The 19,893-nt window shown below is 40.0% G+C and overlaps 1 protein-coding gene across 1 annotated transcript in view; it reads left to right on the plus strand.

Moving 5' to 3' along the window:
- Nucleotides 1–17,003, plus strand: part of LOC101744106 (homeobox protein MSH-A) — a 29,047-nt gene extending 12,044 nt beyond the window's left edge. The window contains exons 2-3 of the mRNA XM_004933290.5: nucleotides 14,653–14,801; nucleotides 16,442–17,003. Coding sequence (XP_004933347.1) covers nucleotides 14,653–14,801; nucleotides 16,442–16,945 — 653 coding nt within the window. The 3' untranslated portion in view covers nucleotides 16,946–17,003. The remainder of the gene's footprint in view (nucleotides 1–14,652; nucleotides 14,802–16,441) is intronic.
- The last annotated feature ends 2,890 nt before the right edge of the window (nucleotides 17,004–19,893 follow it).

The following is a 19,893-nucleotide window of genomic DNA, read 5'->3' on the forward strand; positions in this document are numbered from 1 at the left end:
GCGTTCTCGCGTCATTTCATTCGACGCCATATTAATTTTCACGCCCGTCTTATTTTTGGCGCTAATTGTTATTTTATCTATACAAATATTATAAAGAGGAAAGATTTGTTTGTTTGTTTGTATTGAATAGGCTCCGAAACTACTGAACCGATTTGAAAAACTTTCACTGTTTGGAAGCTACACTATTTCCGAGTGACATAGGCTACAATCGTTTTTGAAAAAAATTAAGTTAATGTAACCCAAGGTGTAAAAAAATTACCCAAAATATTCTTTACATCGCGTGCCCTGCGAAAACTATTGGTAATTGAATAAAATAATGTACTACGACTTTGTAGAACACATTATTATTTACAAAAAGTTTCAGGACAGCATATGTCTAACTATGTAAATAAGTCATGCCGCAATAAGAAATCTTTTATTTAAAAAAATAAAACAACGTCAAATATCGTCAAAAATTTTGTTAAAGACCCGAGCGGAGCCGGAACGGGCCGCTAGTTCGTGAATAAGAGGAAATTTATATTGATACTAATACATTAACTAAGTAAAAACGTCTTACGATTATTGAAAAATCAAAGCTTAGGTACTTACGTCAATCGAAATGTTTTATTTTATTTTTTATTAGACATTTTTTTTATTTGTATTTTTAACTAATCCACGATACAGTACGAATTCGTGTTTTTAAATATAAAGAAAAGCTGTAGGCATTAAAATGTCTTTCACGTCCTCATCAAAATTCGAACAACGTTATAGTGCCAAACGCAATAAAACATTATATTTAATATATAATATAACGTAAATAGTTTTGTAGAGTCTTCCAACATTTAAATCAACACTAATTGGTTTTATGAGATTCTGGCGGGATAAAATGTGTAATTTATGAACTGGCAACATTATACACAGCAGAATGTTCAGAACGTCTTTATTCTGAAATGTCAAAGAACCTAACTCGGGTTATTTCAAAGTGAAGTCATGGAAGAAGTGCAGAAGAATATACTTAGACTTTAACGTAAAGTTACAAGAATATATACCGTACTTATTAAATACTAGCGACCCGCCCTCGCTTCGCTTCGGAAACATTAACACACATGAAAAAAAAAAAAATAAAAAAAAAAAATTATAATTAAAAAAAGTAGCCTATGTTCATCAGGGACAATGTCGGCTTCTAATGGAAAGAATTTTTCAAATCGGTCCAGTAGTTTCGGAGCCTATTCGAAACAAACAAACAAACAAATCTTTCCTCTTTATAATATTAGTATAGATAGTATAGATATAGATTTGAAATATTAATTGAAATTTATGTTTAATTTTATTTGTTGTTAAAAGTATCCACTCCACACAGCCTTTAGACTTTTAAGCAGTTCGCATAGCCCGTAGCAACATTAATGTCACTGCCGAAAGTGACGAATAAAATAAAATTTTTGAGTACCGTTTCTTTGGAATGAGAAAAGGGTAACTTTAAAAACATTTAATCGGAAATCTGAATATTTCGCGCCCAAAATGTTGATATAGGTACGGACTAACCTATATTGTAAAAAAAAACTCTTTTAGAGATAAGGTATGAGGCGTTTACTATGCTTCATCAATGCATGATCAATTTGAAAGTACGTATTGAGACAGATTGCCGCGATAACAATATGACACGACAATGTGTTCATCTTCTTTCATTGAATTCATACTAGAGCATTAAGTTATGTTTATTCAACACTTTATAATCATAAATAATTCGATAGTTTAAGAACAGCTTTCGGACATTTGGTTTGTTAGGCAGCGGCTTAGCTCTGCCCCTGGCATTGCTGAAGTCCGTGGGCGACGGTAACCACTCACCATCAGGTGGGCCGTATGCTCGTCTGCCTACAAGGACAATAAAAATAAAAAAACATTTCATTTCGACGCCTGTTGATACAGTATCGCTTGTGGAATAAATAGAACAGCCTTTGCTGCTGTTTTTTAAATCAACATGTTATAACTTAAATTTAAATCTTATAATTAAGTTATAGCTATTAATAAAACTTATAATTAAGTATTACGTTCGCCATTTGAGGCTTTTTGTTTTCGAAACAGCTTGCCCCTCGACAAAGGCTTCATCTAAAGAATTCCTACTTAATCTCTATTTTTGGCTGTTCGATTCTAATATTTCTTGTATCCCGATTCAGACCTGCAATTTTTCAATGAGTAGTTCGATTTGGTGCAGGTGAAATTCAGGCAGAGCGAGTCTTGTGGAGAGTACTAAACGGCAGGCAGCGACTTGGCTTTGCTCCTCGTATTTCTGACGTCCCTGAAGGACGGTAACCACTCACCACCGGATAAGCCGTATTTTCGTCTGCCTATAAAGGCAGTAAAAAAAATAATGATAATTGTTACCTATATCAGCACCAATAATACCTACAATACACACATCATTCAAACACTATAATTTGGATATTCGTGTAGTCTGTGCTCCCGCGCGTGTAGTCTGTGTTCCCGCCACTCCGTATTCAAATTAGCCGTTTGAATTGTTTCCACAACGTTCCACGCACACGAACAAACAAAATCATTTAACGATATTTAGATACTCAAACACATTTATGTTTAGGGTTGCTACTTGTAACTTTAATATGGGATTTTCTTTGTAGACAATCACGACACAATACGGCATCAAAGTATCTTAAATAGGAATCTAAATAAACAAAACCAAATATAAAATTCGCCTTTATTTATTTTTAACTTACGTTATCAAAGGTTCAGACTTCTTAAAAACTTTTTTTTCTACCTATTCTAATGATCTCGAGGGGTCATACTAGACTCTCCGGGCGAGTAGATGAACTTACGGAACTCTAACCTGTGGATGTGCTAACACTAGCCCTAGCAAGAGCAGATCTTCGCAGAATCTACCACCGGAACCACTGAGAAGATCCGGCGAGAAACTCAGTGGGCTTCTTAAAAACGACTCCCGTTCCTTTTTACGAATTAGGTATATCGATACAGAACCACGTAGAGAACGATAAACTTAAAATTCACTTCAATGCAATTATCACCAAGACGAATCACGTGAACGCCGCCAATCATTACGCAATTTATCTATACTAATATTATAAGGCTGAAGAGTTTGTTTGTTTGAACACACTAATCTCAGGAACTACTGGTCCGATTTGAAAAATTTTTTCAGTGTCAGATAGCTCATTTATTGAGGAAGGCTATAGGCTTATAAGATTACGCTAAGACCAATACGAGCGGAGCACTAATAACCACCTCTTTTGAAACCGGCTAAAATGATTTTGGTACCTTAAATAGCTCCTTAACATTCTATTATTCAAAAATATACTTATTTCTACGTAAATGAAGTCGCGGGTAAAATTTAGCGTTATGCCAAAGTAACTATGCCACGCGGACGAAGTCGCGGGCAAAAGCTAGTATATTATAAATCAAATTAGAAGTCCGTTGTTAACGTTTGTCAAGTATGTAATTTCATTTAAAAAATTTATACCTCGCTGCGGGATTCGAACACGGGCACAGTCGTATCGCTCGATACGAACGCACCGGGCGTCATATCCTTTAGGCCGCGACGACTTTCAAAACGGCGGTGTAGATTAGTTTATGTAAAACAACCAAGCAGCCCTGGCACCAACCGTTTAACCGCGCAGTGATGTCTCATTTTCTAAATTTGTTACGAAAAGATAAATCTTTAAGCGTTCCGAGCGCTCGTTAGCTAAATCACTCCACCGGTGATCATTCAACGAGGAGGGAAAAAAATATATATTCGAAACAAACATGAAAGAAGAAATGTCTCGAGCCCGCAATTTAGTAAGTGGTCGGGGGCTCATTAAAAAGCTGTAAAATTCTAAAAACGGAAGGTGTTCGATTGCCAGATTAGATGGTGAAATTTCCCGGTTTATTTGTTTTTTTTTTTTTTATAAAAATAAGAGCTCGTGTCTAATCTGTTTTGTGGTAAACGTTTAAGTACAGTATAGTTAGTATGTTTTTCACGTACCTACTGAGAAGTATGGTAATTTTTTTAGTTTTGCATTTTCAGCTTAACTGATGTTCCGAACTACCTTACCTTACTTCTGTTCCTTCCTCACACAATAATACATTGAACCCAAAAAACCAAGTGCAAAATTGTTAATACATTCAGAGCCAACGTTATGTAAAAACTATACAATATTAATCTTTATATCTGCTTGATTTATTTTAGTTTTTCGATTTTTGATAATGGTATTTCGTTAGTGTTATCAGCTATCTACATTTTACTGGGGAAACTATGAAACTTTCCTTCATGAGCGTGAGCTGTCAATCTAAATTTGACAGAACCCAATAAAAACAATCTAGTTTTATAATCTATACAATAGTAATTTTAACGTCACACAATTTTACAAGTCACCATTAATATCTGTTTTCGATTAAGAGTGTGTGCACGTTGGAATCTTAGTAAATGACCACCATTTTACTGAGATTATATTTCATTCCATTTAATTTCATCCCAGTTGATTAATGTCACAAATAATAATTAATTGTCTTCGTTTCATTTCATTTCATTTCATTTCACTCCATATTCATTTTTCATAAAAATAAGAACATAAATTAAAATGAGACATGACTTAAAGGTCTTAGTTACCAGGTCATAAAATCTCTTAAAAAAAATGTGCACGTTGTAGTACAATTTTAATCAGACATGAATAACCATAAAATAAAATAAAAGGAATCGACCATTGTTTTTTTTTAATTCAAAAAAAGGAATGCAAAGGAAAACCAATGCAAACGGAATTTTTATTGTTTTAAAACTTGATAACCCCGTAAACTCTTTTTAGCTAGCAAAGTTAGCTGGCCAAGTTAAATGCTGCCGCTGTATGCAGTTGACAGTGTAACGGGATGAGCGCTTTATGATCTCACGGTAGCTGCAGGATAAAATTTGTCACCTCACCGATCTGGACGGTTTCATGCAACGTAGTCACTTTAAAAAATTATACATCAATTAATATTACATATTTTTAAATGCAAACACCTTTAATGCCGTTTTGATTTGATACGGAAACGACACAGGAAAAGCTACAACAGAAAGAGATAAAACCAAACATCGATACGACTTAGACTGCTACCTTGATGTAGTGCCTAGGATCAAGCTCAATACGTCAGCATTGCAGCACTTTACAAGTTGCTTTTCACGCCAAATGGGTGATTTCGATATGCTACTTTTTTTAAACTTATTTAACTCGAATATTAACGTGAGTAGATCTTAGACAGCTGCGTAAAATGAAAAAAAAGCACCGTAATTATTAACAATAAATTTCTATCAATTACCAGCGTACGATGATTGTATTCCAAAATTTCGGTTATACTATTTTTTTTTTTTTTTTTGGTCAGGAGGAAATCGCCGGACTTCCGCCCTCCCCTGGGGATGGAAGGCGGGGCATGTCGGAGTCGAACTGACTAAAACCTCCTGTCGCTCAACAACCCGCGTCCGAACCTCGCATGGGACAGAACCCATGCAAAGGCAAAGGGGGGAAAGTGAAGCGTTTAGTGCGGAGCACATCTCTCCCATCACCCTCCCCCTCGGGACGCCGGACCGGCGGTCGTCGGCGCCACGACCACCAGCCCTCTCGGTCGGCAGGCTATCCGGAGCCCGCCTAGATGGCGCCGGTTAGAATGGTCTATCCTACGGAATACCCCGCTGGGTCAGAACCAGCGTGGGTCGAGGATAGCCGGCCTTCCATCACCCGGATGCTCTTGCGTAAAACGCGTGCAGAGCAGCTTGCACGTCGTCTTCTTAGGTCCCCTTCGCCTGTCCCCAGACCGACATATGAAGGGGACCCGAAACACTTAGAGGGCCAGGGCTTGGGCGAGATCCGCCTCCCTGGCCCCCGCTCGACGGCGGCGGGCTTGCGTGTCTCTCACGCGCCCCGCCGCCTCCTTCTGCGAGATGGTGCACTCGCAGAAGTCGAGCATCGCCTTCCACGACTCGTCGTCGCCGAGCATCGATGCCACAACACTCGGCAACGACAAGTCGTTTCCTATTTTTGCGACGAGGACACGGCGCCACCCCTCCCATGCGGGGCAGGCGACGAGCGTGTGCTCCGCCGTGTCCAAGCCGCAACCACAATGGTGGCACTCTGCCGTCGGCTCGGCTCCGATCCGGTGCAGGAACTCACCGAAGCAACCATGCCCAGTGAGCACCTGCGTGAGCCGGAAAGTGAGGCGTCCTCTGTCACGATTCACCCAATTCACAAGAACCGGGCGAATCGCCTCGACGGTCCTACGACCAGCCGAAGGATCGGCCAGCCGTCTGGACCATGCCTCCAGCACGGACCGCCGAGATTGGGCCCTCCGCGCTCTGACCACACTGGGGCTGGGACGTGCCACGCCCCGGATACGAAGGTCAGCCCGCCACTGATAGTCAGCAGCGAGCGCCTCCGCCTCCAGGACCCAAGGCGGCGTCCCAGCCAGTACACACGCCGCCTCGAAAGAGATGGTGCGATAACCACGGATGACCCTGACCGCGATGGTGCGTTGCGGCCGTTGCAGCAGCTTCGCTACCCCCACGGCCAGGGACTGGCCCCACACGGGCGCCCCGTATAGGGCCATTGATCGCACCACCCCTGTATAGAGACGGCGCGTCACCTGGTCAGGCCCCCCGACATTGGGAAGGAGCCGGCTTAACGCGCCGGCCACCCCCAACAAACGAGGGACCAGATTCTGAAAGTGAGCACGGAAGGTCCAACGACTGTCCAGAATGAGGCCGAGGTACTTCAACTGCACCCCGACCCCGATACGGACGCCTTCAACCACGATATGGGCATCGACAGGTGGCACTCTCCGGGGCCTGTGGAACCACATGGCCTCGGATTTACTGAGCGCCACGTCGAGGCCCAATCTCCTGATTTTGCCGACGACATGCGCCACCCCAGCCGTAGCAAGACGGGCAGACTCAGCAAAACTCCCCCCCCGGGCCACGACCAACGTGTCGTCTGCGTAACAGATTACACTCAGGCCCGGGAGGAGGGCACCCCTCAGCACCCAGTCATACCCGATATTCCACAAAAGAGGGCCGAGCACCGACCCCTGTGGAACACCGCGCACGACTCGGTTATACTAAGAGACAATAGGTGAATGATAGCGTAAAACTTGAATTCTAAGTTTGAATTGAACTTACATAACTACTGACCCTTTGAAATCCTGATCATAGATAATACACATAAATTAGTTATAGATAAGCAACACAAGCACTCAACAAAAATGCTTACGGGCGTCGGCCACTAGATGGCTTCGCTTCGGTTAGTTTCCCATTGCTCCTGTAGATGTCAGTAACATATTACCTATCCTATATATTATTTTTAATGAAGGATTTCGTTAAATTTTTAGAAACCACAAATTGAAATTTTTTTATCAATTTGTCATGATAAAATTTAATCAATTTGTCTATAACAAATAAAGACTTGTATGATTTTTTATTTTTTTTATTTACCGTGTTTAGTCGTACAATAATTAAATGCCTTAACTTTAACAACATATAAGTTTAGGAGCATCCGCTACAAGATGTCGCTAGTTTCCATACAAAAAATATTTGTCTTAAGGTATCGCTGTTTCAGATCCCTGATTCTGATCGTCAGCAGAAGCGTTCTGCTCAGCTACACACATAAAAAAATAAGAGATCTCAACACATTAACTGTATAAAGCCATCCCCAGACTACAGAGCACGATAAATTGATGTTAATTGCCTCACACTGTCAGGTCTGATCGTGCGCGCTCTGATCCCGACGTCTTGTTAAAGATTATTTTGAGATTCTAATTAATTTATATCCCCAACTTATTGCGAACGATTTGATTGATCCCTAAAGGCGTACAATTACTTTACATTAGAACGTTGAAGATCGCTTATTTCGGAGCTAAGAACGTCTTTGTGAAGTCTGTGCAGTTTACCACGAATACTAGCTACAAAAAGGCAATTGAAAATAAAACTTTTATGGGCACCATAGCTTCAATCTTCAGCTGTTTTGTGAGAGCTAACGGGGCGTAGAGAATTGGCCCTAGTAAAAGCAGTGCTTCGCTGAATCTGTCACTGGATCGAAATCGCGACCCACCGAAAAGATCCGGCGGGAAACTCAGTGGGTTGTATCTAAATTGAGTGGTGGTCTAAAGGATAAGAAGTCCGGAGCACTCGTATCGAGCGATGCACCGGTGTTCGAATCCCGCAGGCGCCTAGGCGGATACCAATTTTTCATGCAAAATTATAATTTGCTTAATTACTGGTGGTAGGACGTCTTGTTTAGTCCGCACGGGTAGGTACCACCACCCTGCCTATTTCTGCCGTGAAGCAGTAATTCGTTTCGGTTTGAAGGGTGACGCAGCCGTTGTATTGTTAAAACTGAGACTTTACAACTTTATTTTTTTGTTGCTTAGATGGGTGGACAAGCTCACAGCCCAACTGGTGTTAAGTGGTTACTGGAGTCCATAGACATCTACGACGTAAATGCGCCACCCGCCACCACCAAAACATGTAAATTTCAATGTGGTACTGATTCACTTCCAGCAGAAAAGAAACATGAAAACAAAATACAATATATATATCGGTAAATAGAATTAATGAAAACTTATTACCATAAGCAAAAAAAACAAAAATTAACAAAGCCACTGATTTTTCGAAGCCGGAAATCTATATCTTAACTTCGGAAACATTTTGAAACGTCTTTAATATGACACTCGCGCTCGTTAACTCATTAAAAGTGAAATACAAGCCAATAACGTATGCCCTCGGTAATTTCTTTAACCATAATAAATCGTTTCAACATTCATTCTGAAAGACATGATTAATTTTCATTCACGGAATTGCTTGTTTGGCATTTCGAACTTTCTACTCTGTCGCATATTGAATATGTATTTAAAAAAAAAAGTTGCTTATGGGCGGTGACATTTTTTTTTTGACATCGAATAAGTTCCCAAATTGTTCGTAGGATTCCAAGACGAAATGAGATGTCAATTTAAAAAAAAAAGCTTTGTCAATAACTACTAAACCATTTATTCAAAAACACAGACAGAATTTCATTCGTTAATATCAAACGTAATCCGTAATCTAACATGAATGTAGCGTAATGTAGGGATGCGATCCCACGCGTGGCCCAAGCTACTGGTACCTATCGAGTCAGCTAATGTGTAATTAATTAGTTAAGTAAGTCCATCAAAAAACGAAGTAGTCTATTTTAGGGCATATTTTATCACTCGGTCCGCGATTTTATACTGTAGTAATTTTAAGCATCCCCATCACTGTTAAAATGTCTTAAATTACGGGAAGCATTAACGAATTGCCGATAGATCGACCCTTTATTTATCAAACAAGATTAGTAAGTGCAAAATTAAATTTAGCATTTTTTTTTAAATCTTTTAGCAATTTCTACAAAATATGTAAAAAAAAGTTCATCACTGGGTTAAGGTTAGTAAACTCTTTAGAAATCATTCAAGTATAAGATAATTCTGAACTACCTAAATATTAAATTTTTAATTGGACAATACTAGCCGTACTCGCCAGTTTCGCTGGGCATTTAAAGTTAACATTATTATTTATTGTCATTATTATTAGGGAGTCGAACACACATATAAATATTAGTCTATCCATTAAGTACATGTATTTTCTACATGGATACCAAGTTTCAAGTCAATCGGATGCATGGTTCAGTATTTATAACGGATCCACTGTAGATTTATATATTAGTAGATTAAAATTGTGAGACACGAACAAAGAAATGAGAAAAATAAACTCACAATTAACTTAAGAAAAAAACAAGTATTTTTCACGTTCTGTCGTAAACTGTTGTTGGCATCCGATCCAATATGGCGGCGGTTAGAATGACACGTTGATATATTGCCGCTAATTACTCAAGACGGGAGGTGTTTATTGAAAATAGCGTTGAGGTGATGATGTGGCGTGTCCGCCGCGTCTTCGCATCGTAAGGAATGACTTCCGTAGTGTACGATGATAATGATTACATCGGATTTAAAAACATATGTATTCCAACGAAAACAATACAAGTAATATAATCAATATCTACCCAAGATAAATAGTACATCCCGCAATGTCCAACTTTTCTCCCTTAGTGCACATACTATTTTTTCTCCTACCAGGCCGAAAGTTCGACGTTGTAAAACTTAGCACCCGTGGAGTACCGAGCCGGGGTCCAGGGGCGAAGCCCTGGTGGGGTTTAGGGGCGCAAACCAGGCTGAGGGTTGGGGGGCGGAGCCCCCCCACTCATAAAAAAACAATTTTACTGTTTTTTAATTTTTAAATAAATTACTACTAATTGAATAAGAACTGTCTGATTTATTTCACTTTTACACTAAACACAATATTGCAAATTACCCGAGCACAACAATGGCGGAGAATTTTAGGTGCGTGAGAGCAGTTTTTTTTTTCCTACCAATGCTGATAGCCTTGAGAGGCTATTTCAGCGTAACCTTGACTAGTAGGTGAGCTCACGGGGCTCAAACCTGACGGCGTTGCTAACACGAACCCTAGCAAGAGCCGTGCTTCGCAGAATCTACGACCGGATCGGAAACGCGACCCACTGAGAAGATCCGACGAGAAACTCAGTGGGCTGTGTCTGTGGATTAATTTACTCGTCGAGCCCTTCGTCGCAAACGACGGGTTCGACGAGAACGATGACCAGAAAAATCGCCTATGAGGTGGGATGACCGGATAAAAGCGGCAGTAAATGATATCATCATCACTACACGAATACACGAGTATGACGGCCATCAGAGAGGAGTGGCTGCGTGCTGTGAAGCTTGCCACTAGCACTTGAAGTGGTGACCAGTGCTGAAGAAATGAGGAGTGAGATCGTTCGGGCGATTAAACTTTTTATTTTATTTTTATTGCCGTATAGGCAGACGAACATACGGCCCACCTGATGGTGAGTGGTTACCGTCGCTCATGGACGTAAGCAATGCCAGGAGCAGAGCCAAGCCACTGCCTACCGCTTAATACTCTCAACAAGCCTCGTTTGAAGAACATGTCATAGCGCTCGGGAAACACCGTAGAGGGGAGCTCATTCCAAAGCCGGATGGTACGTGGCAAAAATGATCTCTGGATGAACGCGTGGCTCCAGGTAGTATGGATGAACTCTACTCCGGTGGCGGGCGGTGCGATGGTAAAAACGAGATGATGGTATCATCTCGAACAATTCCTCAGAGCACTATGAACTATAGTAAAAAAGTCATTCCCCAGTCGAAGACATGATTGAAACTACTTAACTTAAGTTAACTACTTGACTTTTTGAAGTCGTCGTGGCCTAAAGGATAAGACGTCCGGTGCATTCGTGTTGAACAATGCACCAATGTTCGAATCCCAGGCGAGTACCAATTTTTGTAATGAAATACGTACTCAACAAATGTTCACGATTGGCTTCCACGGTGAAGGAATAACATCGTGCAATAAAAATCCAACCCGCAAAATTATACTGGTGGTAGGACCTCTTGTAAGTCCGCGCGGGTAGGTACCACTGCCCTGCCTATTTCTGCCGTGAAGCAGTAATGCGTTTCGGTTTGAAGGGTAGGGCAGCCGTTGAACTATACTGAGATCTTACAACTTATATCTCAAGGTGGGTAGCGCATTTACGTTATAGATGTCTATGGGCTCCAGTAGCCACTTAACACCAGGGCTGTGAGCTCTTCCACTCATCTAAGCAATAAAAAAAAAGAAAAAAAAAACTGAAAATTAATCTGAAAATTAGTTTGGATTATGAATTATTAGGCCACCACAACAATAAAGGGCGCTCTGACGACGTATTGTTTTATACTAGAGGTCCCGCAGTAGTCGAAATTTGACTATAATTAATTGGAATTGTAAGTTTGTACACGATTATGATTGTATTTTATACTTCTTTAGTCACAAATTTCGCCAAGACTACACTGTAAAAAATATGAACAAAGACAAACAATATTTAATCATAGACCTATATAGTAGGGACACGACATATTGTTCTATACGTACAATTGCTTATATAAATAGCACCCATTTTGAAGGCACATACATAAACATATATCTATCTCGTTCTTACTCAGCACTTTAACTCGCAGGAAAACAATATAACAGTATTTCAGTGCGTACATAAAATGAAACATGAATATACGTAAATATCTCCGTCTCCGTCTAATGAGGCCGAAAATCCGCCATGTTTAGCGCGCCAAATGTCATTGTCACGTCAGTTCGGCCGTCTGTTTTGGGTTGTACATTATTTATTGACTTTGATATCGATTTAATATGATTGATTATATAAAATGTCATAATTTATCATGCTTAAAACATACAAAAATAATAATTAAAACGTATTTTATAGGATTTCAAGAAAGTCGATATCCTAAAACTATTATCTATATGTATTTAAATTCATTATGGAGCCCTCATCCGAAAAATCCATTTTTCGGTCGGAATCTATTGATCATGACACTAATCATAAATACCACTTTAAAATATGTCATCAAAACATATTTAGACATTCTGTTTAGATATTTCGGGAAAAAGGCTACCGAAAAAATCTCTTCGGAACTATTTAAATAAAATAGTTTTATTCCGCAGTGAGTAAAACACTATTGTAAATTTGTTAAATATTTAATAATTAAGTGATTTTAGAGAGGAAGTCACAAGGAATGACGTTTGTAATTAATGAATAAATGTTCTGTAGGTGTTTTTTTCTTCACGCGGTCCCTTGATAAGTTTAAAATTTGAATCACTCTCAAGCGAAAGTGATTCAAATGGTGCGGCGCACCTTCCTTGGGGTGCGCTGCGGTAGTATGTTACGGACTTTAGAGTCAGCAAAACAATTAAAATAGATTGTAATAGTCTAAGAAAAACACGTACTCAAAATACGATAACATTTAGCATGCTAGAAATGGGCTGATGGCTTTGAACTACGCCATATCTTTATGTTTTGCGACAAACGACAACTTTATAAAATCAGTGTAGCAACTTTTAAAAATCATCATATCGTTTACTTGGCAAATTCGAAGGACGAACTTGTCTTAGATTTCACCCATCTAAATCATATCATATTTGCACATAACAATATACCTACTTACTTCCCATTAAAGTATAAATTCAACAAATAAATAATACTCAACAATATTTAAAATAAAATGAGCCAAGAACGTTTATCGATAAAACCTGATAACATTGAAATCTTTTGTACAGCACTAAAGCCGCCATGTTTTGTGGCCAGATGACGTCACAGTGGCACGAAATTTTGGTTGACGTTTCATTTCCATAGGTTTCCTACTTCATTGTATTTAATCTATTCTCAATTTGACAACAGACGTCAAGAACAAAAGTTTGACAATAAATAGTATGCATGCGTGTGTGCGTCAAATACATGGTATGTAGTGTGTGTAATATTTTCTTTATGGATTTAATGTATCTTTTATGCATTATTTTAAAAAAATATTAGCATTGTGCACTTCTTCTCTATATTCTCTATAAGTGTGGAAAATTTCATACTCCTCCGTTCGCGCAATTTTCGTAAAAAGGGATACAAAGTTTTTGCTTCACGTATATAATATATAGATAGATGAACTATTGCAAGTGAAGTAACATATCGTTTGGCACAAACAATGTCATTCGTGCTATGTCGGCCAAAGGGGCGCGCCAACATCGATAACTGATCTCGTAGTTAAATTAATCGATTTTCAACGTTCGCATTTGGAACGTCATTTTTTTTCTCTTTCAGTGCCAAAAAGTTAAGGATTGTTCTGTCTTGTTTAGATTTTATCGTTGGAAATTGTAGATGAACTGTTCTCCCATTGTACCACCCGCACTGTGTCCCCATTGTGTCTACTGCAGGAGGACACATCTTTTTTTTGCTGCTTAGATGGTTACTGAAGTCCATAGACATCTACAACGTAAATGCGCCACCCACCTTGAGATATAAGTTCTTAAGTCTCAGTATAGTTACAACGGCTGCCCCACCCTTCAAACCGAAACGCATTACTGCTTCACGGCAGAAATAGGCAGGGTGGTGGTACCTACCCGTGCGGACTCACAAGAGGTCCTACCACCGGTAATTACGCAAATTATAATTTTGCGGGTTTGATTTTTATTACACGATGTTATTTCTTCGCCTTGGAAGTCAATCGTGATCATCTAAACTAAAATTGCCTTTTTAGTATTTTCTTGGGTTTCGTAAGAGTCACGGTCGTAATTAAAACTAAATTTACACTTTAATCTGGTGTTTCCGTGGTCATGGACGACCGTAAAATATACGAAACATCGGAAATAATATCGAGAGGCAAAAGGCAATTTGGGTAAATCGTCATTTTTACAATTTTACAGGAACTGGTACACTTTAAGTTTAAAATTTGGTAAAAAAATACCATAACTAAAAACTTCTTGACTTATTTGAATGGGGTAAACTTAATTGAAGTTCAATTAAAAACATCGAACTGTTGATGCTTCCTGTTCACGTTGATTTGTGACTCTGATCATGGAACTCACAATGAACCAGTGCACTTAATGCGTGTTTTTAACGCTCCTGATAGCGTAAAAGTTAACTCATATTTCTATGCAGTTGGAACAGCGCCCCTAGCGGCAAACGCAGGCAAACATTTCAACTCCATACAAATTTTAGTTAACTTTTACGCTATCGAGAACCTTTCCGAGGGTCAGTAGTACCTTTTGTGATACATTATCCTTTTTGTTTTCAGGCTCTTGTTCGTCACGCGGCAAACGCGCACGTACTGCTTTCAGCGCGCAACAGATCAAAAGCTTAGAGGCGGAGTTTGAGAAAAACAGATATTTATCTGTGGCGGCCAGAGGACGGCTCGCCAGGCAATTGAGGCTGACGGAAACACAGGTTTGTCGTGTTCGGAACTTGACATCTCTACGCAGCGACTTTTTTTTATTGCTTTGATGGGTGGACGCGCTCACAGCCCACCTGGTGTTAAGTGGTTACTGGAGCCCATAGACATCCACAACGTAAATGCGCCACCCACCTTGAGATATAAGTTCTAAGGTCTCAAGTATAGTTACAACGGCTGCCCCACCCTTCAAACCGAAACGCATTACTGCTTCCCGGCAGAAATAGGCAGGGTGGTGGTACCCACCCGTGCGGACTCACAAGTGGTGCTACCACCAGTAATTACGCAAATTATAATTTTACGGGTTTCATTTTTATTACACGATGTTATTCCTTCACCGTGGGAATCAATCGTGAACATTTGTTGAATACGTATTTCATTAGTAAAATTGGTACCCGCCCGAGATTCGAACACCGGTGCATCGCTAAACACGAATGCACCGGACGTCTTATCCGTTAGGCCACGACGACTTCATACTGCTTCAACGAATGTGACAGTCGTCGCAAAATACAGTTGAGACTTTAATCCCATTTGTCGAGATGAGTGCCGAAATTTACTTTCAAATCAATAGGTCCCACTAATGATCTAACACAAAGTGGGCTATATGAGGTTGTCTGCCTAAATGTCCCAAACAGTATTCTAGTCACTTAAGAAAATTAAAATCTGAACGCTTAGGTAAATAGCAATCAGATTTAAATAAGCATTTTTTTTTCCTTTGACGGAAAACGAGTTTCTTAAAACGGTTCCACTTGTAAGATGTTGTTATGCCGGTACAAGTAACGCTATCTGTCGCCAAATAGTAGAAGCGATATCAAAGAATCTAGCGCTATCGAGAACAACCGAAAAGTGATATGGCGGTACAAGTAACGCCATCTGTTGTCAAATAGCGAAAAAGAGATATTGAAACGACTAGTACTATCGGATATGTTCTAAAAGCTCAGTAACTCACTTCTGAGACTTAATTTCAGCCCATCTCATCTCGTTTCATTTGATTTCATCCCAATTGTTAGTCTCAAATTAATGAACTCATTTTTTTTTGTTTTTATATCATTTTTCATACAACATTAAGTAGATTTATATTTGTTATTTGAAGATTTTTATACACTCAACACTGGTAGCAATGGTGTTGTACACATCCTTACGGATACATCAGATCCAATAACCTTTGCATTAGACGCCTTCAGCTCTAACACTAGAAGCAGGCTTAGGGACCCTGGTAACTGTACTCGTCGAACTCGACAAAGAGGTCGACGTGTAACCTAACCCATGCATCAGCTCGCTGAGTTTCTCGCCGGATCTTCTTAGCGGGTCGCGATTCTGATCCGGTAGTAGATTCATTCGCGAAGCAGTTGCTCTTGAGTTGTCAGGTCTCCTTAGGAGGCGTTCGGGCGGCTGTTAGCAAATCCCACGCCTCCTGGCTGAGCCTTTGCTCGCCCACCTGTCCTGGTGAAACTGGAAGGGCTTCCGGGCCACCAGTAATCCTTCAATGATAAAAAAAATGGTGTCGCAAGAAGCCAATTGCCATACTTTATATAAAAGCCAATTGCCATCCTTAATAAAATATAAGAAGAATGATAGTTGGATTCATTGTATAATTTTACCACTTGTAACATAAAAGCTATCTCTTTCCTTTCAGATCAAAATATGGTTCCAGAACCGGAGAACGAAATGGAAACGAAAGTACACGAATGATATCGAACTTCTTGCTCAGCAATACTACACCAGTTTGGGAATCGTCTCGCCCAGACCTATGTTCGTTGGGGATCGACTTTGGGTTTTCAATTACCCCAACAGAATACCGCCTACACAACAGCAATGGATGAAACCGGTAAATAACACAACAAGCCCTTTAGACCGTTCGCTATTTCGAAGTTTATCCAAACCTGAAATCCCGCAATTTTGCGTCCCAGCGAGTGTGTATCCGAGCGAGCACGTGTTCCCGAACGTCGATCGGAGTTTTTTGACAGGAAATGTCAAAATTCCCGCGCAAATTCGATTGCCACGCGAAATCTACAATAATATGGCGACGGCGCAAAGGAACATGGAAGCGTTCAAAAATAACATCCTCAGCCACAGCACGCCACCGCCAGAGTCCAGTGTAGATCATCTAAGAAGACTCGAAGAGAATTTTAGTATTTAAGTTTGTAATATATAGTTTTTGTAACGTCTGTTGTGTAAATAAAATAGAATTTTGAGAAGTATTTTCGTATTATTTATGTTCTTCAGTATAGCGAACTATCTATAAAATAAAACATAATATTTATTAACATGAAAAGTACAAGTAAGTATATATGTATGTAGAGTATGCGTAAAGTGGATTTTTTACGAAAACCGTAAGCGAAACATGCAATGGCTGACCTCAGGTCAAACGCCGCAACAGTGTCCTAAAGTAAAGCTTACCATTAAAAAGGTAATGGTAACTGTTTGGTGGTCTCAGCATGGTGCTATTCACTAAAGATTTCTCCGATCTGGTCAAGCAAAAACAAATGTCTACTGCGCAGAACTTTTTTTTTTATTGCTTAGATGGGTGGACGAACTCACAGCCCACCTGGTGTTACGTGGTTACTGGAGCTCATAAACATCTACAACGTAAATGCGCCACTCACCTTGAGATATAAGTTCTAAGGTCTCAAGTATAGTTACAACAGCTGCCCCACCCTTCAAACCGAAACGCATTAACTGCTTCACGGCAGAAGTAGTCAGGGTGGTGGTACCTACCCGTGCGGACTCACAAGAGGTCCTACCACCAGTTGGTGGGTACAATGTACAATGATAGCAAAACTTGCAGTGAAACTGTCCCGACTCGTGAATCGATCTTCACCATTATTGCTCCATGATAACGCGAGACCTTATACAGCACGAGAAACCGTTTTAACTCTACTGGAATGCAATTAGAAACCAATCGTCACCCTCCGTATTCAACAGACCTTGCTCCAACGGACTACAATTTTTTTCGTGATTTGGACAATTTTCGACGTGATAAGAAGTTTTCTTCCCAGGAGGCAGTACAAAATGCTTTCACCCTGTTTGTAGAATCTAGATCACAAGAGTTCTATCGCAAAGACATAAATGACTTTCTTATTAGATAGCAGCAATGTATAGATAATAATGGTAGATATTTTGATTATGTTTAATGAAAAAAAATATGAATTTCAATTTTTCAGTACAAATCGGCAATTTCATATTTTAACCCCTAATATAATTAAATAAGCAACTAAATGAATGCTTTGGTAATTTTAATTTTTTAATACAATGTTTTAACGTTTATAATTATATAACTTCCGTAATCTTGGTGTCTCCGGCAAGGACCCGCTCTTTTTCTTTTTAACACACTTCAAGAGGAGGTTCCGAGCTAGACATCTTTTGTTAATAAAATGTTAATGGATTTACGAGGAGAAGTTACGAAAGATGAATTTTAGAATTATATTTCGGAATTTATAATCTATACTAATATTATAAAGAGGAAAGATTTGTTTGTTTGTTTGTTTCGAATAGGCTCCGAAACTACTGGACCGATTTGAAAAATTCTTTTTCCATTAGAAGCCGACATTGTCCCTGATGAACATAGGCTACTTTTTTTATTATTTTTTTGGTTTCATGTGTGTTTTAATGTTTCCGAAGCGAAGCGAGGGCGGGTCGCTAGTTATAAAAAAAATCTTACACACGCCTTGGTATTAGAATGAAACGCGTGATCAATGAAATGCATGAAACCAATATGAACTTCAGTACTTACAAACAAAATAGGTTAGGTACGGTAGCTTTTTGTTCGGGTCGCGACTGAAGCAGCTGTAAGGTTCCCGCGTCTTGATAGGGTGGAACTCGATGGCCGAGAATATTAAAGGCAGGGGCCGGAGATGTTAAGGTATTTCCCTGGACTGTAGTCCGATCCCAGCCCGTACAGAATGCCTGAACAAGGTAGGGGGGGCTACCGTGATCAACGCTACAACCTTACTCGCACTTCGAGGAGACCGGGCAGGCGGAATCTTTGAAACATCGACAACCCTACGTCACGGTAACTCGGGCCCACCGCAGTCCAGGTCAGTGGTGTTCTGGAACATTCCGTTGGACCAGAATCAGCTTGACCGGGTCAAAAGGTATATATATTACTTCAAAGGCGACTCTTATCTATTTTGCAAATTTTATACTGCACACAGGCGCAGCCTAGGGGCGCATTCAATGAACCTGTTGTCATTACGGATCCTCGCGATCCATTAACGGTGCTTTTAGGTACCTCAAGCACCGGTCACTGTTCTCGTCGAACCCGTCGCTTGCGACGAAGGGTTCGGCGAGTAAACTAACCCTTAGACACAGCCGACTGAGTTTCTCGTCGGATCTTCTCAGTGGGTCGCATGCCCGATCCGGTGGTAGATTCTGCGAAGCACTGCTCTTGCTAGGGGCAGTGTTAGCAACACCTCCAGTTCGAGCCCCGAGAGCTCACCTACACGCTAGGGTAACGTTGATATAGCCTCTCAGGGCTATCAGCATAGGTAGGGAAAAGAAAAAAAGTATCTGCTGAAATTATTCTTATTCTTTTTTTTATATTTTATTTTTAGACGAACATACGGCTCACTTGATGGTGACTGGTAACCGTGGCCCATGGACTTTAGCAATGCCAGGGGCAGACCCAAACCGCTGTCTACCGGAAATTTTCATATACCATTTTGACCGCGCGCTTACTAGAGGGCGCTAGGGTAATTATTGTACACGAGCGCTACGTGGGCAAGTGACGCCTTTGAGTTAGTTACTCAAATACTTAACCATAGGAACAAAAACATAACAAAAATAGGAGTCTAGAAAAATACAGCCGTATAAATATACATATACATTAAAACATTTGAAACCCTCTAATGGGACATCCCAAACCTCCAACCATATTACCCAAATATTGCAGTCCCATCACTATTTGTTAGATAAGATGGACCATGGTCTCATCAGCGGTTTCATACACACAGACATCAAATACGTAGCTGGCCTCCAAAGACAAACACTACTATCATCAATGTATTCAGACTATGCTAGAAAGACGGAGAAAAGCTGTGGCTAGTAATACTTTAAATACTATATATAAATAGTTTAATAATAATAAAT

The sequence above is a fragment of the Bombyx mori genome, chromosome 2, assembly GCF_030269925.1.
Source record: "Bombyx mori chromosome 2, ASM3026992v2".
In the NCBI taxonomy this organism is placed as follows: Eukaryota; Metazoa; Arthropoda; class Insecta; order Lepidoptera; family Bombycidae; genus Bombyx; species Bombyx mori.